Raw genomic sequence first — 20604 nt, forward strand, 5'->3', positions numbered from 1 at the left:
CTGATGCTCTATCCACTGAGCCAAACCGGCTAGGGCGTGAAATAGTTTTAATGGTGAGTCATTTCATCGTCCTTTGGGTCTTGAAAATTTGGGAAATCACATATGGTATAGAAGCATTCTCTTAATCAGAACATGCATTAACCAGAAAAATCCGTTCTCTAATATTGCATTCTAACAGACACTTTGTGAAAGAGGAAACGTGGCCGGGGCAAAACATTTCCTCTTTTTATAAACCTTGAACTGAGTTTGTCCCTCACCAATTACATAGGGTCCCTAGGGTCTCAGAACTTTGCAGCAAGCGGTTAGGTCTCTATGGTGATGCACCTGGCCGCTGAACCGGAACACAGGTGACAAGGCGGAGGCAGGCACGGGGAGACGCGGGAGAAGGTCTGCCTGCAGGAAACCATGCAGGGTCTTCTTGAGCTTCTGGAACTGACTGCTCAGCCTTGTCCGGAATCTGCAGAGCCCCCGGCAGGCCTGCCCTCACTTCCCACGTGTCCAGGAAAGTGGGCGCCACACACCACCAGGTGGCAGCTTTGGAGGCGGGGTGCTTTCCATGGATGTCCAAGCAGGGACTGCGGCCTCCCTCTGGGACCCCACTTCCGCTGATGCTTAAGTGTCGCCCTCTTGCGCCCGCAGAGGCTATGAGTCAGGTGAAAGGAGCCCGCGTTGCCCAGCCCTGCGGTCTCATGCAGCCCTTCAGCATCCCGGTTCAAATTACACTCCAGGGCGGCCAGCGGCGCCAGGGAAGGTGAGTCACCACCAGGATCTCCCACACTGGAATGGGGACCTCGCTGAACAAGTGGCTAGTCTGGTTACGTCCTCGGAGGGTGCCCACTTGTTGTGCTTCCCAGGGGACCCTGGAGGCTTTCCCGGCAGCGCTGACGAGTGTGGGCTGCATCCTTGCTCCTTGGCTTCCTCCTTCAGGTTGCAAGTTCTTGGAGGCCAGTGCCCTTATAAACTCATCTCTGGCTCCCCAGCTCTAGATCATGGCCCAGCACAGAGGTGGTGCTCAGCTGAGTGAAGGAATGAGGAAATGACTACCGGCATTTGGTCCCATGGTTGAAGCATGCTTCCGCCTTGGAGTCACAGGCCTGAGTTCAAATCCCAGATCCCACCAGCTCCACCACTTAACCAGCTAGACGATTGTGATGTCTGCGGGCAAGTCACTTAATTTCTCTCTGCCTCATCCCCCTGTCGGTGAAATGGGAATAGTAATAGGGGATAGTAATAGTCGCTGCATGCCTTAGCATGCTCTCTACATGATGCCAGCATACTGTCTATACTTTAAGCCATTGTTATTAACCACCTTAAGGGGGGAAGTGAGATAACTTACTTCTTTAAAGATTTTTAAATTGATTTATTTAGAGAGAGAGAAAGGCTGAGGGGGAGTGAGAGAGAGAGAGAAACAGCAATGTGAGAGTGAAACATTGATTGGCTGCCTTCTGCATGCCTCCAACCAGGAAATCAAGCCTGCAATCTGGATGTGTACCCTGACCAGGAACTGAACTAGCAGCCTTTCAGTATGCAGGAAGATTCCCAACCAACTGAGCCACACTGGCCAGGACTCTGCTTTTTTTTTTAAACCCTCACCCGAAGGGTATTTTTTCCCACTGATTTCTAGAGAGAGTGGAAGGGAGGGAGGAGGAAGAGAGAGGGAAACATGCTCCCCGAATGTGCCCCCATCAGGGCTGGGAACCTGCAACCAAGGTATGTGCCCGGGGATCAATCAGAGACCCTTCGGTTCATGGGTCGATGCTCTAACCACTGAGAAAACCTGGCCAGAGGCAGGGCACTTCTTAAGGGAGAAGGTGAGATATTTAAGGTATCCTGAGGACCTCTTTTCTCCCCAGGGGAATGCAAAGCAGAGGGGCTGAGAGTCTTAAGCTTCACTCCCTCTGCCTGTGCCTGGGTTTGGGGCAGGGAGAAATCAGAAGTGGGCACCAAAGTTTAGAGAAGAGCGATGCCTGAGAGTGTTTGAGGAATGATATATTAAAAGCTTTCCAGCCTACCCCTGGGAGGGGTCCATTTCACTCTATCCAAAAACCTGGGTGATTCGTCAGTGGTTGAGGTGGAGTTGGGAGCTGAGGAAGTGGAAACAGTAAAGATCACCACGGGCATCACATTACCCACCTCTGTCACCCTCTAATTACACTCACGGGTATTTGAGAGACAGAATGCAGGAGAGTGAGATATAGGGGTTTGACGGATGTGGGAGGTTGGGGAGGAAGGAAGACAGACCAAAGAGGAAAGAGATAGAGGCAAAAACACTTGTCTCTTAGAAATGAACGAATGCTTTTGTGAAAAGACAAAGTGAATCACTGTATGGCAGAAGATCAAATGGCAAACTTGCAATGGAACAAGTTCTTAGCATAATTAACCGGATAGAAGAGCAGTTGTGTTCTCCCTGAAGCAATACAGTATCCTATATTCATTTCTGAAATGCACAATTGGATTATTGCTCTCTCCTCTTACTAAACTCGATGAACCACGTTGACTTAACCTCATTTCCTGTTTCAAAAGAAGTTGTTAAATAATTACAAAAATAGAAGGGTAAAAACAATGACCCAAATCTCTTCTGCAACATAAACAAACTACAGGGAAATATTACTTTAACATAACACAATGCTTAGAAATTCCATACACATGTGAAACTAGTGTCGGATGGATTAGCAAGCTTTGATGAGCCATAGCTTCTTTCTAAGGAACATGTTTTGGAAGGAGAGGCTGCTGGCATCTGCAGGGATTACAGCCAAATGAGCATGTTCAAGGGCTTTGAAACTGAGTTCGCTTCAGGCTAAGTCAGAAGGCACCTGTAGCAATGTGTAGTAGGGGAGTGTGAAAGTCAGTTCTGTCTGCAGGGGAGACAGCAGAGAGGGGGTGGGCACTGCCTTGACTGAATAAAACCTCTCCTGGTAACACCCTGGTTACAAGTGGATATGTATTGCTGGCAAAAAAGGAGTAAAAGTTCTGTTTACTCATCTCTGGCTAGAGAGCAAAATTAGATCATTCTTAAGTGCTTTAAGGTCCTTGGATGAAAGGTGCTTATAAATACCACAACATTAATTACATGGCTGTTTATGATCTCAGAAAACTTATTCAACAATAAGGAAATGATTGAGGAAAGTATGGGGTCCTGGCTGGTGTTGCTAAGTGGTTAGAGTGTTGGCCTGAGAACCAAAGGGTTGCAGGTTTGATTCCAGGTCAAGGGCATATACCTGGGTTGTGGGTTCACTCCCTGGCCATGGTCAGGGCACAAGTTGATGTGTCTCTCTCACATCCATCTTTCTCTCTCCCCCTCTCTTCCTTTCACTCTATCTAAAAATCAATGGAAAAAAATATCCTTGGGTGAGGATTAACAACAACAACAAAATTATGACAATTTTGGAATATTATTATGTAGCCAATAGAAGAGTTACAAAGCATTGCTGCTGACATATTATTATGTTAAGTGAAAAAAACAAGATTAAAAATTTTTTTCTAGTGTTTAAAATAATATAGAGGAGGGGACTAGCCCACTAAGTTATTATCTCTAAGTAGTAGAATTGTGGGTGGTTTTTATTTTCTACTTTTTCAAATTTTATAAAACAAACATAAAAAGTACATTACTTTCACAAATTCTTTGACATTTGTTGAGGCTTTCTTTATGGCTCAGTTGGTGGTTAGGTCTCGTAAATGTTCCATATATGTTTGAGAAGACTATATATTCCACGGAGCCTGAATCTCTGCCATTATAGCTTCGTTTGTTTAGCTTAATATTTTGTTAAGCCTCTTAAAATGGAATTACCTCTGGGACTCAACTGCCTTGTGAGAGGGAACAGCTAATCAAGGAAACGGATCACAGGAAGTGGTGGGACTAAGGCAAACGGGAGAACACTCTCCTGTCCACAGGGGCAGCCTCTGCTCGTGGCTGGCTGTTCATAGGCAGGAATATGGACCTTGTGATGCAAAAAATATTTTCAGGGGGAATGTGCAATAATCCCAAAAGATAAGCAAGTTCATAATATTTACTTACATAAAACAAAAGCTACTGTTACAGGTAATTCTTTTCTAGCCATTGATTAATCAGGTCTCCGAAGACTACTAATATTCCTTAGTTTTGTTTGTTACATTCAAGAAAAAAATGTATAACACACCATTTTAGCATGTTTAGATAGACTTTTAACCAAGCTCTGAACATAGGATCTCATTGTATTGCACGGAACCTGCTCACAACCCTTAGGGAGGAGCAAATGGGATCACCCCTCCACTCCCCATGGGTTGGTAAATGTTCTGACTTCTTTAGAACTATCGCTTCCCCACTTTCTCCAAAGGACAGCCATTTCTACCTCAGGGAGGAGGAGAAATACAGACCACAGTGGTGGAGACCCACCAGATGGGCACAAGAAGCTGCCGTCCAGTGCTGGAGAGGACCGAGCCATGCTGCTAGGGTTCACAATGATGGGCTTCTCGGTTCTAATGTTCTTCTTGTTTGGAATGACCATCCTAAAGCCTTTCATGCTCAGGTAAGAAACGGGGAAAGATAGACCCAGAATTTCCACTTCAGATCAGATGCAGGCAGAGTGGTGGAGAGGGGAGGCTGGCTTTGGTTCCTGCAGCCCTTCCGACAGTGGTCTAGGACAGGGATCACAGACTCACTTGCTCCTCTCTCTGTGCTAGGAAGCAGCTGGGTGTGGAGCAAGAGGTGGTAAGAAAGTGAAAGACATTTCTTGTCTGCTCCCCAATTTCAACCTCAAAAATACTTCCAACAACGAATCCACAAATTAGATAATCATATAGGTAATAAATCCTTCCTTTACTGTGCAGATATCCCAGGGAAGGCTTAATTTAAGCTTTCTACATGAGCACAATAGAAGTTTTTGAGTCTGAGTTTTTTGAGTTGGATAATGTCTACCTGGCACATAGTAGCTGCTCAATAAATACGAGTCCCCTTTCTTTTATTTTAATTAGTTTCCTTATTAGATATGTGTAACAATAGTTACCATTATTAAATATATAATACTAGTGGCCTGGCGAATGAAATTCTTGCATGGCTAGGGTCCCTAGGCCTGGCTGGTGATCTGGGCTGATCGATCGGGGGCCTTCTGGCTGCCAGCCAGGGACTTCCTTCATTCTTTGTTGCCCCCTGGTGGTCAGCACACTTCATAGTGAGCAATCAAACTCCCAGTCTCCTGATTGAACTCCCGAGGGGACAATTTGCATACTAGGCTTTTATATATAGACTAGTGGCCCGGTGCATGAAATTTGTGCATGGTGGGGGGGATCCCTAAGCCCAGTCTGCACCCTCTCCAACTGGATATCACTCTCATAATCTGGGACTGCTGGCTCCTAACTGCTCACCTGCCTGCCTGCCTGATTGCCCCTAATTGCCTCTGCCTGCCTGATTGCCCCTAATCCCTCTGCCTGCCTGCCTGATCGCCCCTAACTGCCCTCCCCTGCTGGCCTGATCTCACTCCCAATGGCCCTCCCCTGCCTGCCTGATCTCACCCCCAACTGCCCTCCCCTGCTGCCTGGTTGCCCCCAACTGCCCTCCCCTGCTGGCCTAATCTCACCCCCAATGGTCCTCCCCTGCTGGCCAGATCACCCCTAAGTGCCTCTGCCTGCCTGATCACCCCTAACTGTCCTCCCCTACCAGCCTGATCTCACCCCCAACTGCCCTTCCTGGCAGGTCTGATCTCGCCCCCAACTGCCCTCCTCTGCTGGCCTGATCTTGCCCCAAACTGCCTCTGCCTCAGCCCCCACCACCATGGCTTTGTCTGGAAGGAAGTTGGATGTCCAGAAGATGGCCGGTTGACCTGATCTAATTAGCATATTACCCTTTCAGTAGTATAGATAGATTATATAGGATAGGATTGCTTAAATGGGGGGTGGGGTGGGGGAGAAGAAAGCCTTTTTCATCAGGAGGAGATGAAAAATACATAATCTATCTATTATGTATTTTTGGCAGACAAAAAAACATAATCCCTATGTCTGGACTGATAGCCAGCCATATGCACTATACTGCCAAACCGGTCATTAAAATATTGAACCGCTTTCTTACACCTTACACCAAACAGCTATTGCCCTTAAAACCCCTCCTCAGCCCCCACCTTAGGTTCTGCTTTCGCAGTTCACCCAGATTTGGTTCTCATTGGTCGGTTTCTATGCCAGTCAGCATCAAAAGCTCTGCCTCCTAGGCAGCCATTGGCTCCTCACACTTCACCCAGATTTGGTTCTGATTGGTTCGTTTCTATGCTAGTTAGCGTCTAAAGCTCCACCTCCTCGGCAGCCATTGGCTCCTCACATGTCACCCAGATTTGGTTCTAATTGGTCAGTTTCTATGCCAGTCAGCTTCTCTGGGCCTATCATCAGACCTCATCAGAGAGGCGGGGCTGATCAGCAGCCCCAGCAGAGGCCCAAGAAAAAGAGAGGTGGGGCTGCTGGCCAGGCCCGGAGCAAAAGAGATAGGCAAGTGCTGATCAACAGCTGCCATGGAGGCTATGGATCAGACCCTGCTTCTCTGTTCAGGCCTCTCTTCAGGCCTGATCTGAAGCCCCCTCGGTAGTCAGTGCTGGGTCGGGGCACCCGAAGTGGTGGCAGTCAGTGCTGGGTCTCCATGGCAACCCAGCACTGACTTCCGGTCGGTCGAGCCTTCAGTCATTTTGGATGTTACGGACCCTGGGTTTTTATATATTAGGATATGACAAATATACTCTTTTATTCTATTTAAAGCTAGAGCAAACCCATGATGGAAGGAAACATTATTTTAATTTTATAAATGAAAAAGCTGAGGCTCAGAAAGGCCAAAGTAACTTGCCCAAGGCCACAAAGCCAGGAAAGAATCTGCTTGTCATTCTGACATAAAGACTTCTTACCTCCTAAGACTTAAGCTTGCTGCATCGAGGGGGTAGTGGGGGGGGGGTAGGCGTTTTGATTAGGGCAGGACAGGAGCTGTTTAAATGTGGAGAATGGCTCACATAACATGAAGTGCTTTGGGGGAGGGCAGCCCTGGGAATGCAAGGGCCACAGGGAATGGAAAAGGCAGGTCTAGAAGTTCCGTGAAAAGGGGTCACAGAAAAGGAATTTTTTAGATTCTTCCCTGCCATTCCGGTGTTCACATTATTTGGGCAATAATGTGGAGGTGACCAACCACCGGAGCGCACAGTGCCACTCTTAGACGGATTCCAGGGGGATTTTCTACCTGGTATGAGCACCAGAGACTCTGTTCTGCTCTTGGTCAACCTACTTTTTTTTAACTCAACGGATGCCAGGCATCCTATATCTGGTTGTGTTTCCTTTGTTGCTTTTGCTGCGAAGAAGCTGAAAGTCAAATTTGTCCATTTCCCATAATTATAAGGGATCTTAGGATATGCGGGTCACATGTTTGCACCTCACTCTTGACTTCATTCTAGCTTTCTACTTTCCTTTTCCTGTTACTCCACTTTATATCTACCTATGTATCTATGTATCTAATTTCTATCTAATCTGCAGTACATATGTAAATGGAATATCTATGTAAATGGAATAAATATGTGTGTGTGCACGTGTGTGTGTTTTTGTGTGCAGGTCAGAATATTTTTTAAAAATGTGATATATTTGGGAGATGGTTTGAGGATACCGCCTGCAAATTGGCACTAAGCTGTTGCTCATATTTAAAATTTACTTTTCTAAGCATTTTTGGAAATTGTTTACAGGAATTAAACAATTGCCTTGAAAACTTGTGCCACCAGAGATAAGTTTCACACCCTAAAGGGTCATAGTTATACCTATGCCCACTCCCTTGTACTCACATTCCCCAATCAAATGATGGCTTGTATTTATTTGTAGACAAATAGACACACAATGCTATTGAAAGAACAGGCTAATTTTTTTTCAGTCCTAAATACACCCCTGGTTCCACCTGGGCTCATGCATAGGAAAGAATATCCCGCTTTCTATATTGGAGCTTCCTGAAATCTTCAAGGCAGGTTCAAATCATATTTTATCTGTCATGTAGTGAGGATTTAGAGAGCTTAAGTTCTAACACAGATAAGCAAATAACTATAAACAGTTAAAGACGCCTCGTCTAAATAAGTATAGAAATTAATTTTGTATAAAAACAGGCCAATGCTAAACCTGTGAGAGAACCTTTCCATTTTTGTATTTTCACTTGCCCAATATTTTACTGTTCTAGGCCACATTCAGTAATTTTTTTTTTTAATTCCCTGGGCCTTAGGATCATGTTAAATTGCACCATGTGTCTCAAGTTTGTTATATTAATAAAGTGAAATGATGACTGATGGTCAAAGATCATAATGGTAGTGCACTATACAGCTAGCTAAACAATGCCTTTCAAATAGTCTGACTTAGGGTTTGCTACTCTAACTTCTTGTTATTAAGGCACCAGGAAATAAACACAGGGACCCACCTGGAGGTGAGTGTGAGGATGAGGAGCTGCTCCTATACATTCAAAACATATCCTCTTACCCTCACTTGTTCTCTACTTAGTTCATACATATATGTCCATTCTCTTCAGCCTCACCTCAGTCTTCATGGGAATTTTATCTACCACTTCTCATTGCACCTATGACATTCTGTGTTTGTTACACATACCCAGATTCTCAAGGAATGTTTTCCAAATAAAATTTAATTCAGCACAACACTTACTGAGCCTTTACTATGCGAGAGGCATTGTGCTTTAGGCTTAGAGAAACATGAAGAGGAATAGCATGTAGGTCCTGACCTCAAGGAATTACTGACAGCAAAAACACAGTGAGCTTCTAATGAGAGATTGCTTGCATGATTTGCATTTGCTTCTTTGGAAGTAGAGCAGGTAAATGGAATTGTACTTTGTTATCAGAACTTTTGCAGGCTGCGTTGACTAAGAGCCCTATGGTTGGACTTCTTCCAAAGGGTGCATTTTAAGATGATGAGGCGTTATGATATAATTTCTTTGAATATATTTTTATGATTTCAGGGAGGAAGGGAGAGGCAGAGAGAGAGATAGAAACATTAATGATGAGAATCACTAATCAGCTACCTCCTGCAGGCCCACACTAGGGATTGAGCCTGCAACCGGACTTATGCCCTGACTAGGAATTGAACCGTGACCTCCTAGTTCATAGGTCAACTGAGCCACACCAGTTGGGCAGATGGCAGATGATACGATTTCTGATGTGGATCTTGTTGGTTACAGTACTTAGGGTAATATTGATCAAATTATGGTTCTCCAAATACATGTATCTTAAAATTGTTAGATTCCTGGGCTTCAACTCAGATCAACTGAACCTGAATCTCTGGGACTGAAACATAGAATCCACATTTTTAAAAAATATATATATACTTTTATTTCAGAGAGGAAGAGAGAGGGAAAGATAGAAACATCAATGATGAGAATCATTGATTGGCTGCCTCCTGCACACCCCACATTGGGGATTGAGCCCTCAACCCAGACATGTGCCCTGACAGGGAATCGAACTGTGACATCCTGGTTCATAGGTTGACACTCAACCATTGAGCGACGCTGGCCAGGCTGGTCCACATTTTAACACGCTTTTCATGCTAACAAATTCGCTCAGGTGATTCTGAAGTTTGAAAACCATTGATCTAAGGGTTGGTGTAGTGAGAAATATGCCAGGAGGGTCCTAATTGAGATGGGACTTGGCAATTTGCTGCTATTTATCCCCTGTCTCTGTGTCCTCATTGTGTGCCTTCTATGATGGTCCTACATTACCTCGAAATAGACAAATGTCTCAGGTTAGCACATTAGAAATATAAAACTAAGTTTTCTAGAGAGTGAAGATCATGATTTTATTTTTTTTCAAATTGGAGCACTCAGAGAGAAGAAGCAAACTGCACTATTATCCTCACACGTATCACGGATGACGGGATGGACTGCACTTTCACCTGTGGTGTGGCCTGCCAAGGTCAGGGCAAGTATCCCTGTCTTCAGGTGTTGGTGAACCTCACCCATTCGGGCCAGAAAGCTCTCCTACATTACAATGAAGAGGCTGTCCAGATAAATTCCAAGGTGATGCTCTAATGAAAAAGTTCTAATTACAGCAACCCTTCCATGCCAGACTGTCCCCAGCAGGGTGCAGTACCCTGGGCCACCTCTAGGGATAAATCTCTAGGGAAAAACATCCAGTGAATGTTTTGATAGTGGTCAAATCAGGATAAATGAAGCAAAAAGCATTCTTGGAGGAAAAATGGGCTAAATAGAAAGGGGAGAAATTTCAATTTCATAAATTGGTGTCTGGAATTTATAGGCTGAGCCAATGACCAGAGTCATTTCTGGGCAGATTTACTTTTGGAGGTCCCACTCCCCATCAAATCAAAGTGGTAAAAGGTACTCACAGTCTACCTTAAATCAAGCAAGTAATTTTTCTTTGAAAAAAATATGTTTTTATTAATTTAAGAGAGAGGAAGGAAGAGGGAGATAGAGATAGAAACATCAATCGGCTGCCTCCTGCACACCCCCCACTGGGGATCGAACCTGCAACCCAGGCATGTGACCTGACCGGGAATCAAACTGTGACCTCCTGGTTCATGGGTCAACACTCAAACACTGAGCCACACTGGCTAGATGCAAGTACTTTTTCTTATCAGAGAAATTTAAAGGATTATTATAATGTTGATTTTATTTATTTTTGTTAATCCTCACCTAAAGATACTTTTTTTTTCCATTGCTTTTTAGAGCAGGGAAGGGAGGGGTGAAGAGAAAGAGAGAGGGAGAAAAACAATGATGAGAGACACATGGATTGGTTGCCTCCAGCACATGCCTTGATTAGAGCTGGGGATCAAAATTGCAACCCAGGCATGTGCCCTTGATTGGAAATCAAACCTTCGACGCTTTGGTGCATGGGCTGATTGATGCTCTAACCAATGAGAAATACCGGCCAGGGCAATTTTGATTTTAATAAGTTGCTCAATTGGTTCATATGATTTAAAGTGTACCTTTACACCTAACAATCAAAGTTGAGTTGTATTATATTAGTTGACACCTTACATTTTGTTGTCTTCACTTAATCACTAATTTTAATCTGATGATTTGTTTTCTATTTTGGATGTAATAATTTTTAAGGTCTCAAACATTTTTAAAGGCCATTGGCACAGTGCTTGGAGTGCCCAGTGGGTGTGGTAATAAACCTCAAGCTTGTTTTTTTTTTTTTTTTTTTTTTTTTTTTTTTTTTTTAAATCAGCTGATAGAGAGGTCCCTTATCCACTGGCTCTGCCTCCCAGGAAACAGAGCCCAGGTGGGGCCCTGCTGTGTGGGCCCAGGATAAAAGCCTCAATATGCTAACCCTTTATGGAGAGATTTTACTACAGGACATCAAGACAAAGACAATAGAGGGACCGATAGGTGTTGAAAGCACACAGAGCTCAGTAAATATTTGTTGAATGGACAAATGGATTGAGTTACTGTCCAGGAAGAGGCTGAGGACCTGCATGTCGGGTGCGTGGTCCTTATGAAGTTGGCCATGGTCTCTTCTGCAGTGTCTTGACTCTAAGAATACTTCCCCACGCCCCTGCTTACTGCCTGGAAATGGCCATTTCATTTGGTGCCCCTCTGCCAACCCTTCCCCCTGAGCTATGTAGTGGGTTTCATCACCTTGAGATGGAAACTCCCAAATAGCTTCAAGCTATTTCAGAATTAAAACTGTGAAGTGCTTGATATTGGTAAGAGTGTCCTCATCTTTCTTCCTCCTCCACATTCCTAGTGCTTTTACACACCTAAGTGCCACCAAGACAGGAATGACTTGCTCATCAAGGCTCTGGACATAAAGGAATTCTTCGATCACATAAACGGGACTCCCTTTTCATGTTTCTACAGTCCAGACAGCCAATCTGAAGATGTCATTCTCATAAAAAAGTATGACCAAATGGTTATCTTCCACTGTTTACTTTGGCCTTCACTGACTCTGCTGGGTGGCGCCCTGATTGTTGGTATGGTGCGGTTAACGCAGTACCTGTCCCTCCTATGTGAGAAGTACAGCACTGCATTCAGAGATGAGGCAGGTGACAAAGTACCTTATATAAAACAGCATCGAAGGAGCCGAGCAATCTTAGGATGGTGGCCAAACTGAAGTCCTGGCCTTCAGATACCTGCAGTTTCTGCACGTGAAGACTTGATTATGCCTGGTTACAAATTAACCATGAAGAGGCAGTAAAGTATGCTATGGGAAAGGAAAAACTTTTTAAAAATATATATTTTTATTGATATCAGAGAGAGAGGGAGAGGGAGAGAGATAGAAACATCAATGATGAGAATCACTGATCAGCTGCCTCCTGCACACCCCCTACTGGGGATCGAGCCCGTAACTGGGGCATGTGCCCTGACCCAGAATCAAACTGTGACCTCCTGGTTCATAGGTCAACGCTCAACCACTGAGCCATGACAGCCAGGCAAGAAAAACTTTTAAGAGTCTCACATATATTCTATTTATTCTGTAAATACATACAAATTCACCATCTTTTCTATTCCAAATCTCTTTCCACATGAGCCAATGAAGCACTTTTTGTTCCCACATGGCAAAATGCGCTCAAGGTAGCTGTCCTTAATTTCAGCTCTACCTAGAACTTGTCAACGTGGGAATAAATAATGAGGCTATTTAACCTATTGAGCACTGGACAACCAGCCTTGTTCTATGCCATACAATTCACATTAAAACATTTCTCAAAAAAATTCTTGGTGAAGAACAGTTCATTCACTATAGGAAGATAGTAATCCGGTAATCCCCAAAAGTGTGGCCCTACCATTTCACTTCACCATTCGTGATAAAGGAGGGAAGCCACTGCCTAGAAAATCCACTAAGTTTAGAGTTATTTATATTTAACTTTGCCATGTACCATGTTAACTTTTCTTTCAGGTACAGTTTTTAGTTAATTATGCTTTCCATAAGCTCATTTTATTCTTTGTGTACATTCTGGTGAGAAAGAGATGACTAGAAATTTGTCGTGAAGTAGGGATAGGTTGTACTGGATGGAATTTAGCATTCATCTCAGATAATCCCCATCACAGAAAAGTCCCACGTGGATACTCAACAATGGTCCTTATATTAAATGATGAGTCAACCATGGTTATAAAATAATGAATGTCACAAAACCCTCCCAACTGGTGCTTTCCAGATCAAGCTGAATATGAGTTGAAAACAGTTTGTTCTGAAAACCAGTGTGCCTTAAAATATCTTTAAAATTTTACTAAAAAATCTTACTTGGTGGACAATAGGAAGAATGAGAAGCAATCTTTTTGAAGCAATCTTTTTAATGTAGATGCAATCAAACAAGAAACTTTGATCCAAGCCAATTTAATGCCTTTTAGAAATTAATTTTGTCATAAATTGCTAAATAAACTGAATAAAATTGAGCAACATTGACTTGCACAATTTTGGCATTTTCTCCTCTTTCTAATGTGGAATAGTGGAGAGAATGTGTCTCAGTGTGTGATTTATTTGAGTTGTAGGCCATAATTACAACTTTTCAAATATGTATTTTTGGGCAATTTAGCTGAATTGTTAGAGCCTCTCTCTTTCCATCTTTAGAATGGGGATCATCTCTTCTTTCATGGGGCTATTGTAGGGAATACACAAGGTATAGAGTATATGAAACACCTAGCTTAGTTTCTGGCACCTAGTAGAGGTGCTTAAAAATCTTAGGAGATAACAATCTTTTGCTAAGTTTCAATATTCAGCCAGCCTTATCCCTCTTCTGGCTACATACCACAGGAAGTAACATCAGCACCTCCAGGAGATACCTGCACTCCTATGTTCACTGAGGCGTTGTTCACAAGAATCAAGCTATGGAGACAGCCTATGTGCCCACCAACAGACAAAAGACATTGTGATGATATACAGTGTGTGTAGAAGCACATACAATGGGATATTATTCAGCCTTCAAAGAGGAGATCTTGCCCAGCCAGTGGCTCCGGTGGTTGGAGTGTCGTCTCGTGCATCAAAAGGTTGCAGGTTTGGTCCCCAGTTGGGCGTGTATGGGAGGCAACCTACTGATGTTCTCTCTCTCTCTAAAAAATCAATAAACATATCCTCGGGTGAGGATTTTAAGAAAAAAAAGGAGATCCTGCTATTTGCAACAACACAGATGAACCTGGCAGGCATTATATTAAGTAAAATAAGCCAGGCACAGAAAGGAAAAAACTGCGTCTCACTGCATTTGTGTGGACTCTAAAGTCAAATACATAAAAACAGAGAGTAATATGATGGTTATTAGTAGGGAGGTGGGGGAAATGGGGAGATGTTGGTTAAAGGGTACACATTTTCAGTTATAAGATGAACAATAAACCTAGAGATTTAGTATACACACAATGGCTATAGTTAATAGTGTATTGAGTACTGGAAATTTGTTGAGGAGATTTCAGGCGCTCTCATCACACACAAACTGTGAGGTGATCCATTAATTAGTTTGACTGTAGTAATCATTTCACTCTGTATATCAAATCATTATTTTGTAGACCTTAAATGTATACAATTCTTATCCTATCTAATAAATAGGGAATATGCAAATTGACTGTCACTCTGCAACAAAGATGGCAGCTGGGTCTGCTTCACTGCCGCTGCCGTGGGGGCCAGAGGAACAGAGACACAAGCCTGCAGGGGGGCCTGGCACCCAGCAGCCCCAAGCCCCGTGGCCGAGGTGGCGCTGGGGCCGCTGGGGCCGCAGCAGAGACACAAACCCGCAGGAAACCTGTGGAAAGGGAGATAAACTATCTTAACTTTATCTCCCTTTCCATAAGATGAGAAAACTGACCCTGGTTTATTTAGTGATATGGCCCACACCTTTCTACAAGCACAGGGTATGTTATGACCACTCCCAGGAAGGTCTGGTCAGAATACTGTGTCCAGGGAATAACGCTGCTGTGGCAAATCATCTAAGAGAGGAAACAAGCTTTTGTTGGGTTTGTTCTGAAGGTCAGAGAACATGCCACCCCAACATACGCTGTGTTGTTATACTGATGATCTTGAGCTGCAGATGCTTGAAAAACAGCAAGTGCAAGAAGAGGCTTTCACTGAAGTCTCCTGATCTGCCTAAAATCGGACCCCCCAAAAGGAGCTTAAATGTCATAGGTCCCCTCAATGGGAAAAGTGTCATCAGCCAGCAAAGACTGACTCCTGTCACAGGACAGACTAGAAGTTGACATCACACCCAAACTTTGTTACACACTATCCTCCCCCACCCTCATTCATCTTTCCTAAAAATCATTTACTCTTCTCTAAGAGGCCTACATCTCCCGTCCCCTTTCCCTAGGAAGAAGGTATTTAAATCTGGATTCTAAGCCACCTTGGGGAGTTATTCATTTTTTCCCTGGGATCTCCCACGTATACATGAGGTACACATGTTAATGAACTTTTGTTTTTCTCTTGGTAATCTGTCTTTCATTACAAGGGCCTCCACTAAGAACTCAGAGGGTAGAGGAAAACTATTTTTCCTCCTCCATAATTCTCTCAGGAAATCAAGTTCTGGGCTGAACAGTGAGGTTGGCTCAAGCACCAAGCAGTCCCGGCTGAGGGGAGGGAAGCTTCTAGGGGGAAAACAATGATATTGGTATCAAAGTAGGATGGAGGGCACACGCATGGTTGCTGGTGGGAGTTTAAAGTGGTTCAACATTTGGAGGATGATTTGGCAAATTCAATAGAAATGGTCAAGGTACATCCAAGAGTCTTCTTCTAGGAATCGCATCTGCTGAGATAAAGCACGAGTGCATAAGCCCTAGTCAGAACCCAGGATGCTACTGTGGGCTCCCCTTCCATGATAGGAAAACCTGTTAACAATCTGCATTTTTAGGACAAGGTGGCATCTATACAATAAAAGGGTAATATGCTAATTAGACTGAACATCTTCCAGACGACCTTCCGGACGTCCTTCCAGAAAAAGCCATGGTGGTGGGGCTGAGGCAGAGGTGGTTAGAGGCAATCAGGCAGGCAGGGGAGAGCAGTTAGGGGGATCAGGCCAGCAGGGGAGAGCAGTTAGGGGAATCAGGACAGCAGGGGTGTGCGGTTAGGAGCCAGCAGTCCCGAGGGGTCCCAGATTGGAGAGGGTGCAGGCTGGGCTGACGGACCCCCACCTCCCATGTACAAATTTCATGCACCAGGCCTCTAGTTAAAAATAAAATGAATTCAATCAGCCTCTGTAACTTTCATTGGACAGCTGGTATAGGGGTGAGGGTAGGAAGCTATAGGAGAGGATCCTCCCCACCATCCCTTAGCTAAATATGATATGCATGTAAGGTCCAGAATGTGCTGTTTAAAAAGCTTTTGTATACCAAAGACTTCCCTGTAATGAAAAAAAAAAAAATATATATATATATATATATCTTCAAGTTGAGTTTCTGTAGTTTTCTTAAATTAAGGGCACATCTCTATTCCATTTTTTTAAAAAAATATATTTTTATTGATTTCAGAGAGAAAGGGAGAGTGAGAGAAACATTAATGATGAGAATCATTAACTGGCTGCCTCCTGCACACCCCCACTCTGGGGATCAAGCCTATTACCTGGGCTCTGCCCTGACTGGGAATCAAACCGTGGCCTCCTGGTTCATAGGTCAATGCTCAACCACTAAGCCACACCGGCCGGGTTCTATTCTATTTCTTAATAAGCTTGATACCCATCCAATAATATGCAATTCTTGGGATTTTTCTCCTAACAAAGTCAAAAACATTAATTTGAAACTTAGTGTGAAAGTGTTGAAACCTCAAGTGTTTGAATTCCTACAGTTTTCCATTTGTATAGTGGTTACTTGGTCCATCTCAGGAAAGAGGCATTATGCTTGGAGAACAAAGTCAACTTAGAACAATATTAATTCAAAGTCACTCAAATTACTTGCAAATAAACAAAATGTAAGCAATTATTTGCTGTTAATTGTTTAGAAGTTCTAAGAGTCAATGCCCATGTGCATTATGGGTCCAAGAAAAGTTCAGACTTACCTTTTGCAAGGCTTATATTAACTAAAAGCAAAACCAGTTTGCTTTTAACCTACTTTCTAGGTTCTGTTCTTCAAGTGACTTGAAAAAAAGTCCTTTTACACATACAAACACATTTATACATTCATGTATGTGTATACATATATTTCTGCTTAAAATACAAGCATATAATTCTTTATGCTTAAAGGAAGTTAATATTTAAACAGGTATTTCTCTAATATTCATCACTTTACTGGGGCAGAAAAATTGACTTTGAAGGCATAATAGTTTTAGGTTTTCATTCAATGTTTCTCAGTCATTATTGATAAGAACTCAAATTCAGCTAAAATTTGATTATTAGCAATACTGGTTTGCTTTTAAGTATTCAAAAGATGGCAAAATATACTTATCACCGTTTTTTGTTTAAAATATAAAATATATAGAACACTAAGGATTATGTGGACACAAGTCAAAGTAATTTTCTTTTTTTAATAAACAGTGTGATGTTACAGACTACGAAGTTAAAGAAAAGCAGACATTGACAGTTTCTGATAAGCACAAACAGTAAGTGCAGTCACAGGCCAAGCTTCTTGCTAGGAACAGCAAGACTGGGAAGAGGTCTTAAATTTAGTGACACTATTATTCTATATTCTCAGTACAATAACACATGCATTTTGCTGTGTCAAATACTTTTTGGGCCATCATTAAAAGAACATTTAAAAACATTTTCCTCCTAACGAATGCAGTATACCACAGGACTTCAATTCATTGAATGACAAAATAGAGATCGTTTTGCTACAATAAGTGGGGCTAAAAAGGGTGGTAGGAGCTACTTTTTAAAATTCCCAAAGTCAACATTTTGTGTGTTAGTTGTCTTCTTTTTGTAGTGCCACATTCCCCAAGATGTTAAAGTGTTATGTTCCAAAAGGACACATTCTTTTATGTTTTATTCAACTTGATTAAGTCCAAGGATGAAATCATATTTAAACCACTGGTTGCATTTGAAACTTAGGTTCCATAACCAAAAACATTCCTAGAAATCAGATGAAGACCAACTTCTCTGACCACTCATAGGAACATAAATTGAATCTGGAAAGGGGCCTTTTCTTATGAAATCAATAGATAATGACATTTGGAAATTTACACTAGAATTAAGGAGTTCAGTCTTATTAAAGATATTTTGAGAAAATATCAAAGTTGGTTTTCTGCCTCCTTCCTTAGAAGTATTAACAAAAATTTTTCACTTAAAAAATGTACATGTCTCTTAGCATAACCACAAAATTATTGTAGTGACAGATTAAATATGATTTCAGATAGATTCATAGACTTAAATAGCTTACAAAATACGTTTAAAAAGCCCCTTTCCATACTTACCAACTTGAGGAATGGAGTCTACAGTTGGTAGTGAAAATCAGTTACCCAACTATACTAAAGGTAAAAGGGACTGCTTTTTTTTTTTTTTTTCCCCTCCCTGTTAAAACTTATATGTAATTGTGTAAAAATTAAGTCAGAAAATTTCCTGATGGCTCATAACTGTCACTTTATGCTAGCCAGCATGGCTGTAATATTAACATATCTAAAATATTAACATATCTAAGCAAAAGGAATGGCGCTGCATTGATGAAAAGGAAGTGCAAAACTTTAATCAAGTGGAATACTTGAATGAAATAAGCTTATTTAAAAACTACCATCCCAACTTGGGAAACTCCTAATAAATTCTAAACTCTTCTGAATTTTAGAACCTGGATGTTTACATCTTTTATAAAAGATGCCTCTTGACTAGAACTAGCAAGCAGCGTGTATACAAATAGAAATGTGTGCACATATACACACACTAACTTCACTAATAATCAAGAGAACACAACTAATTCTAAATAACAAATTCAAGAACCTAGTACCATGAACCTCCTAGCACTATAGCCTTTGCCAAATGGCTGGAGCAATGATCAAATTTTTAACCAATTTTATTTTTCCTAATGTCTCCAATGCCATTAAAAATAAGGCATGCCAACTCTGACTATAAATCTCAAATACAGTGCTCTGCAAATTTCGGTAATATCAGAGGCTAAAGTATTGAATTGTGACTTATCTATTTTTTTTCCTTATTAACCTTCTGAGGTAGAGTTACCAATCTAATTTTATCAGGACCACAGTTATCTTGAGCTAAGCCCTAGTCTTTTCAGAAAGTGAACATAACATTTAATAGAAAAGAAAAAAGGCTTCCCAGGCCATGGCACATAAGATTCATTTACAATTTTTAATGCAATACTTAAAAAATAAAAATGGTTTGTTTATATTTTAAAAAACAGCCCAGCTGTATTATTCTGTCACCAAGAATGATTATCTGAGTATCCTGTCAATGCCGAATCTTATAGTTCAGCCTTCACAATCCCATCCTTGATGAAGAGTTAATTCCCTTGTGGTATGCACAATATATTCTCACAACTTTCAGCCTTCTTTCATGCCACATCTGAGCAGGATATGAAGAATGTAATTCATTCAAACAACTCCTCCCTGTTTAGCACCCCCCACCCCCCTCTTCTCAAACACATCTGAAGTATGAAAGTTATTTTTAAATAGTAGAAGCACCACAATCCATTAACACCACATATGGCCTTTCAACTGAAATACTATAGTGATGTCCTGGACATCAAAATTAATTTTTTAAGGTGGATTCTGAGTGTGTGGGTCCAGCCCAGGTCTGCTGTTGGTGCAGGCAATGAAACAAAAGGAACTTTTTAACATTCACAAAAAGTTAACTTGCTGGCTTTAAACTAATGCTAGAAATTAAATTTCTTCAAAGAGCTGGCAAGCATAGGCTATTAGCCAGGATATGAATTAAATGGATTTATAAAAACATTAAGAAACAAATCCAGGTTTATATGCTGTGAAATTTCCATGGTGCCTTTAAAATAGATAGGCTACTCATAATTTTTTAAGAATGCCAAATCACGCAGTTTTTGATGGAAAAAAGAATACAGATGGACTGTGTTTTACCTATGTGAAAATTACCAATCCACTTAAAATAAAATCCAAGAGGGTATATACATTCTAATCAAGTCATTGATTATTTTCCTGATTAATAAGAACTACACTTTACACAAAATACTTTATCAGCAGTTGTTTTCATCAAAAAACCAATAGTCATAGTTTCACAGTTGAAAAAGTTACACATTAAAATATTTTACAATTCATTGTATATTCACCAGGTTCCATTTCCTAAAGGGCTTGTAATATAAAGCAGAGTAGAAGGGAAAACCTCAAAGTTGATTACTTTGACACTAAGTTTTACACAGGACACTAAGAACCACAAAAAGCTTAGGTTCTATCAGAAAATAGAGACCAAATTCCATTCTTGATTAAAAAATCCAATTAGAAACATCTTTTAAAAAAACACACCAAATTCCACAATATGATTAACAGATTTCAAATTAACAGCAGTGTAAAAATTTTTAAAATACACAACTTTGTATAGTTGAGAACATAACAAAAAGTTAAAGCATGATTTTCAAACAGTTGATTATTTCTTGCTAGAATATGTTTAAAATGGTTTTACTTTGTTTAAACCTGCTCCTCCCCCCTCCAAAATAGTCATTGAAGGAAATATTGCTCAAGTGACCAAATGAAACTGTAGAGCCAATAGTCAGTTATACCACATTCAATGACGTATGGCTGGCCACAGGAAGGGATCAACTGGAATTGATCTCTGATACTAAAGTACCTGGAAGCGACT

At 41.7% G+C, this 20604-nt stretch overlaps 1 protein-coding gene across 1 annotated transcript; it reads left to right on the plus strand.

Moving 5' to 3' along the window:
* Positions 1 to 689: 689 nt before the first annotated feature.
* On the plus strand, positions 690 to 17567 carry KCNMB3 (potassium calcium-activated channel subfamily M regulatory beta subunit 3; the record flags this gene model as incomplete). Its single annotated transcript, XM_080658110.1, has 4 exons — positions 690 to 751; positions 4314 to 4505; positions 9790 to 9988; positions 17371 to 17567. 4 exons carry the CDS (start codon positions 690 to 692, stop codon positions 17437 to 17439), a joined length of 522 nt encoding a protein of 173 aa, XP_080514236.1. The 3' UTR covers positions 17440 to 17567.
* Between the last annotated feature and the right edge of the window lie 3037 nt (positions 17568 to 20604).

Source organism: Plecotus auritus, assembly GCF_963455305.1.
Source record: "Plecotus auritus genome assembly, chromosome: 2".
Lineage (NCBI taxonomy): Eukaryota > Metazoa > Chordata > Mammalia > Chiroptera > Vespertilionidae > Plecotus > Plecotus auritus.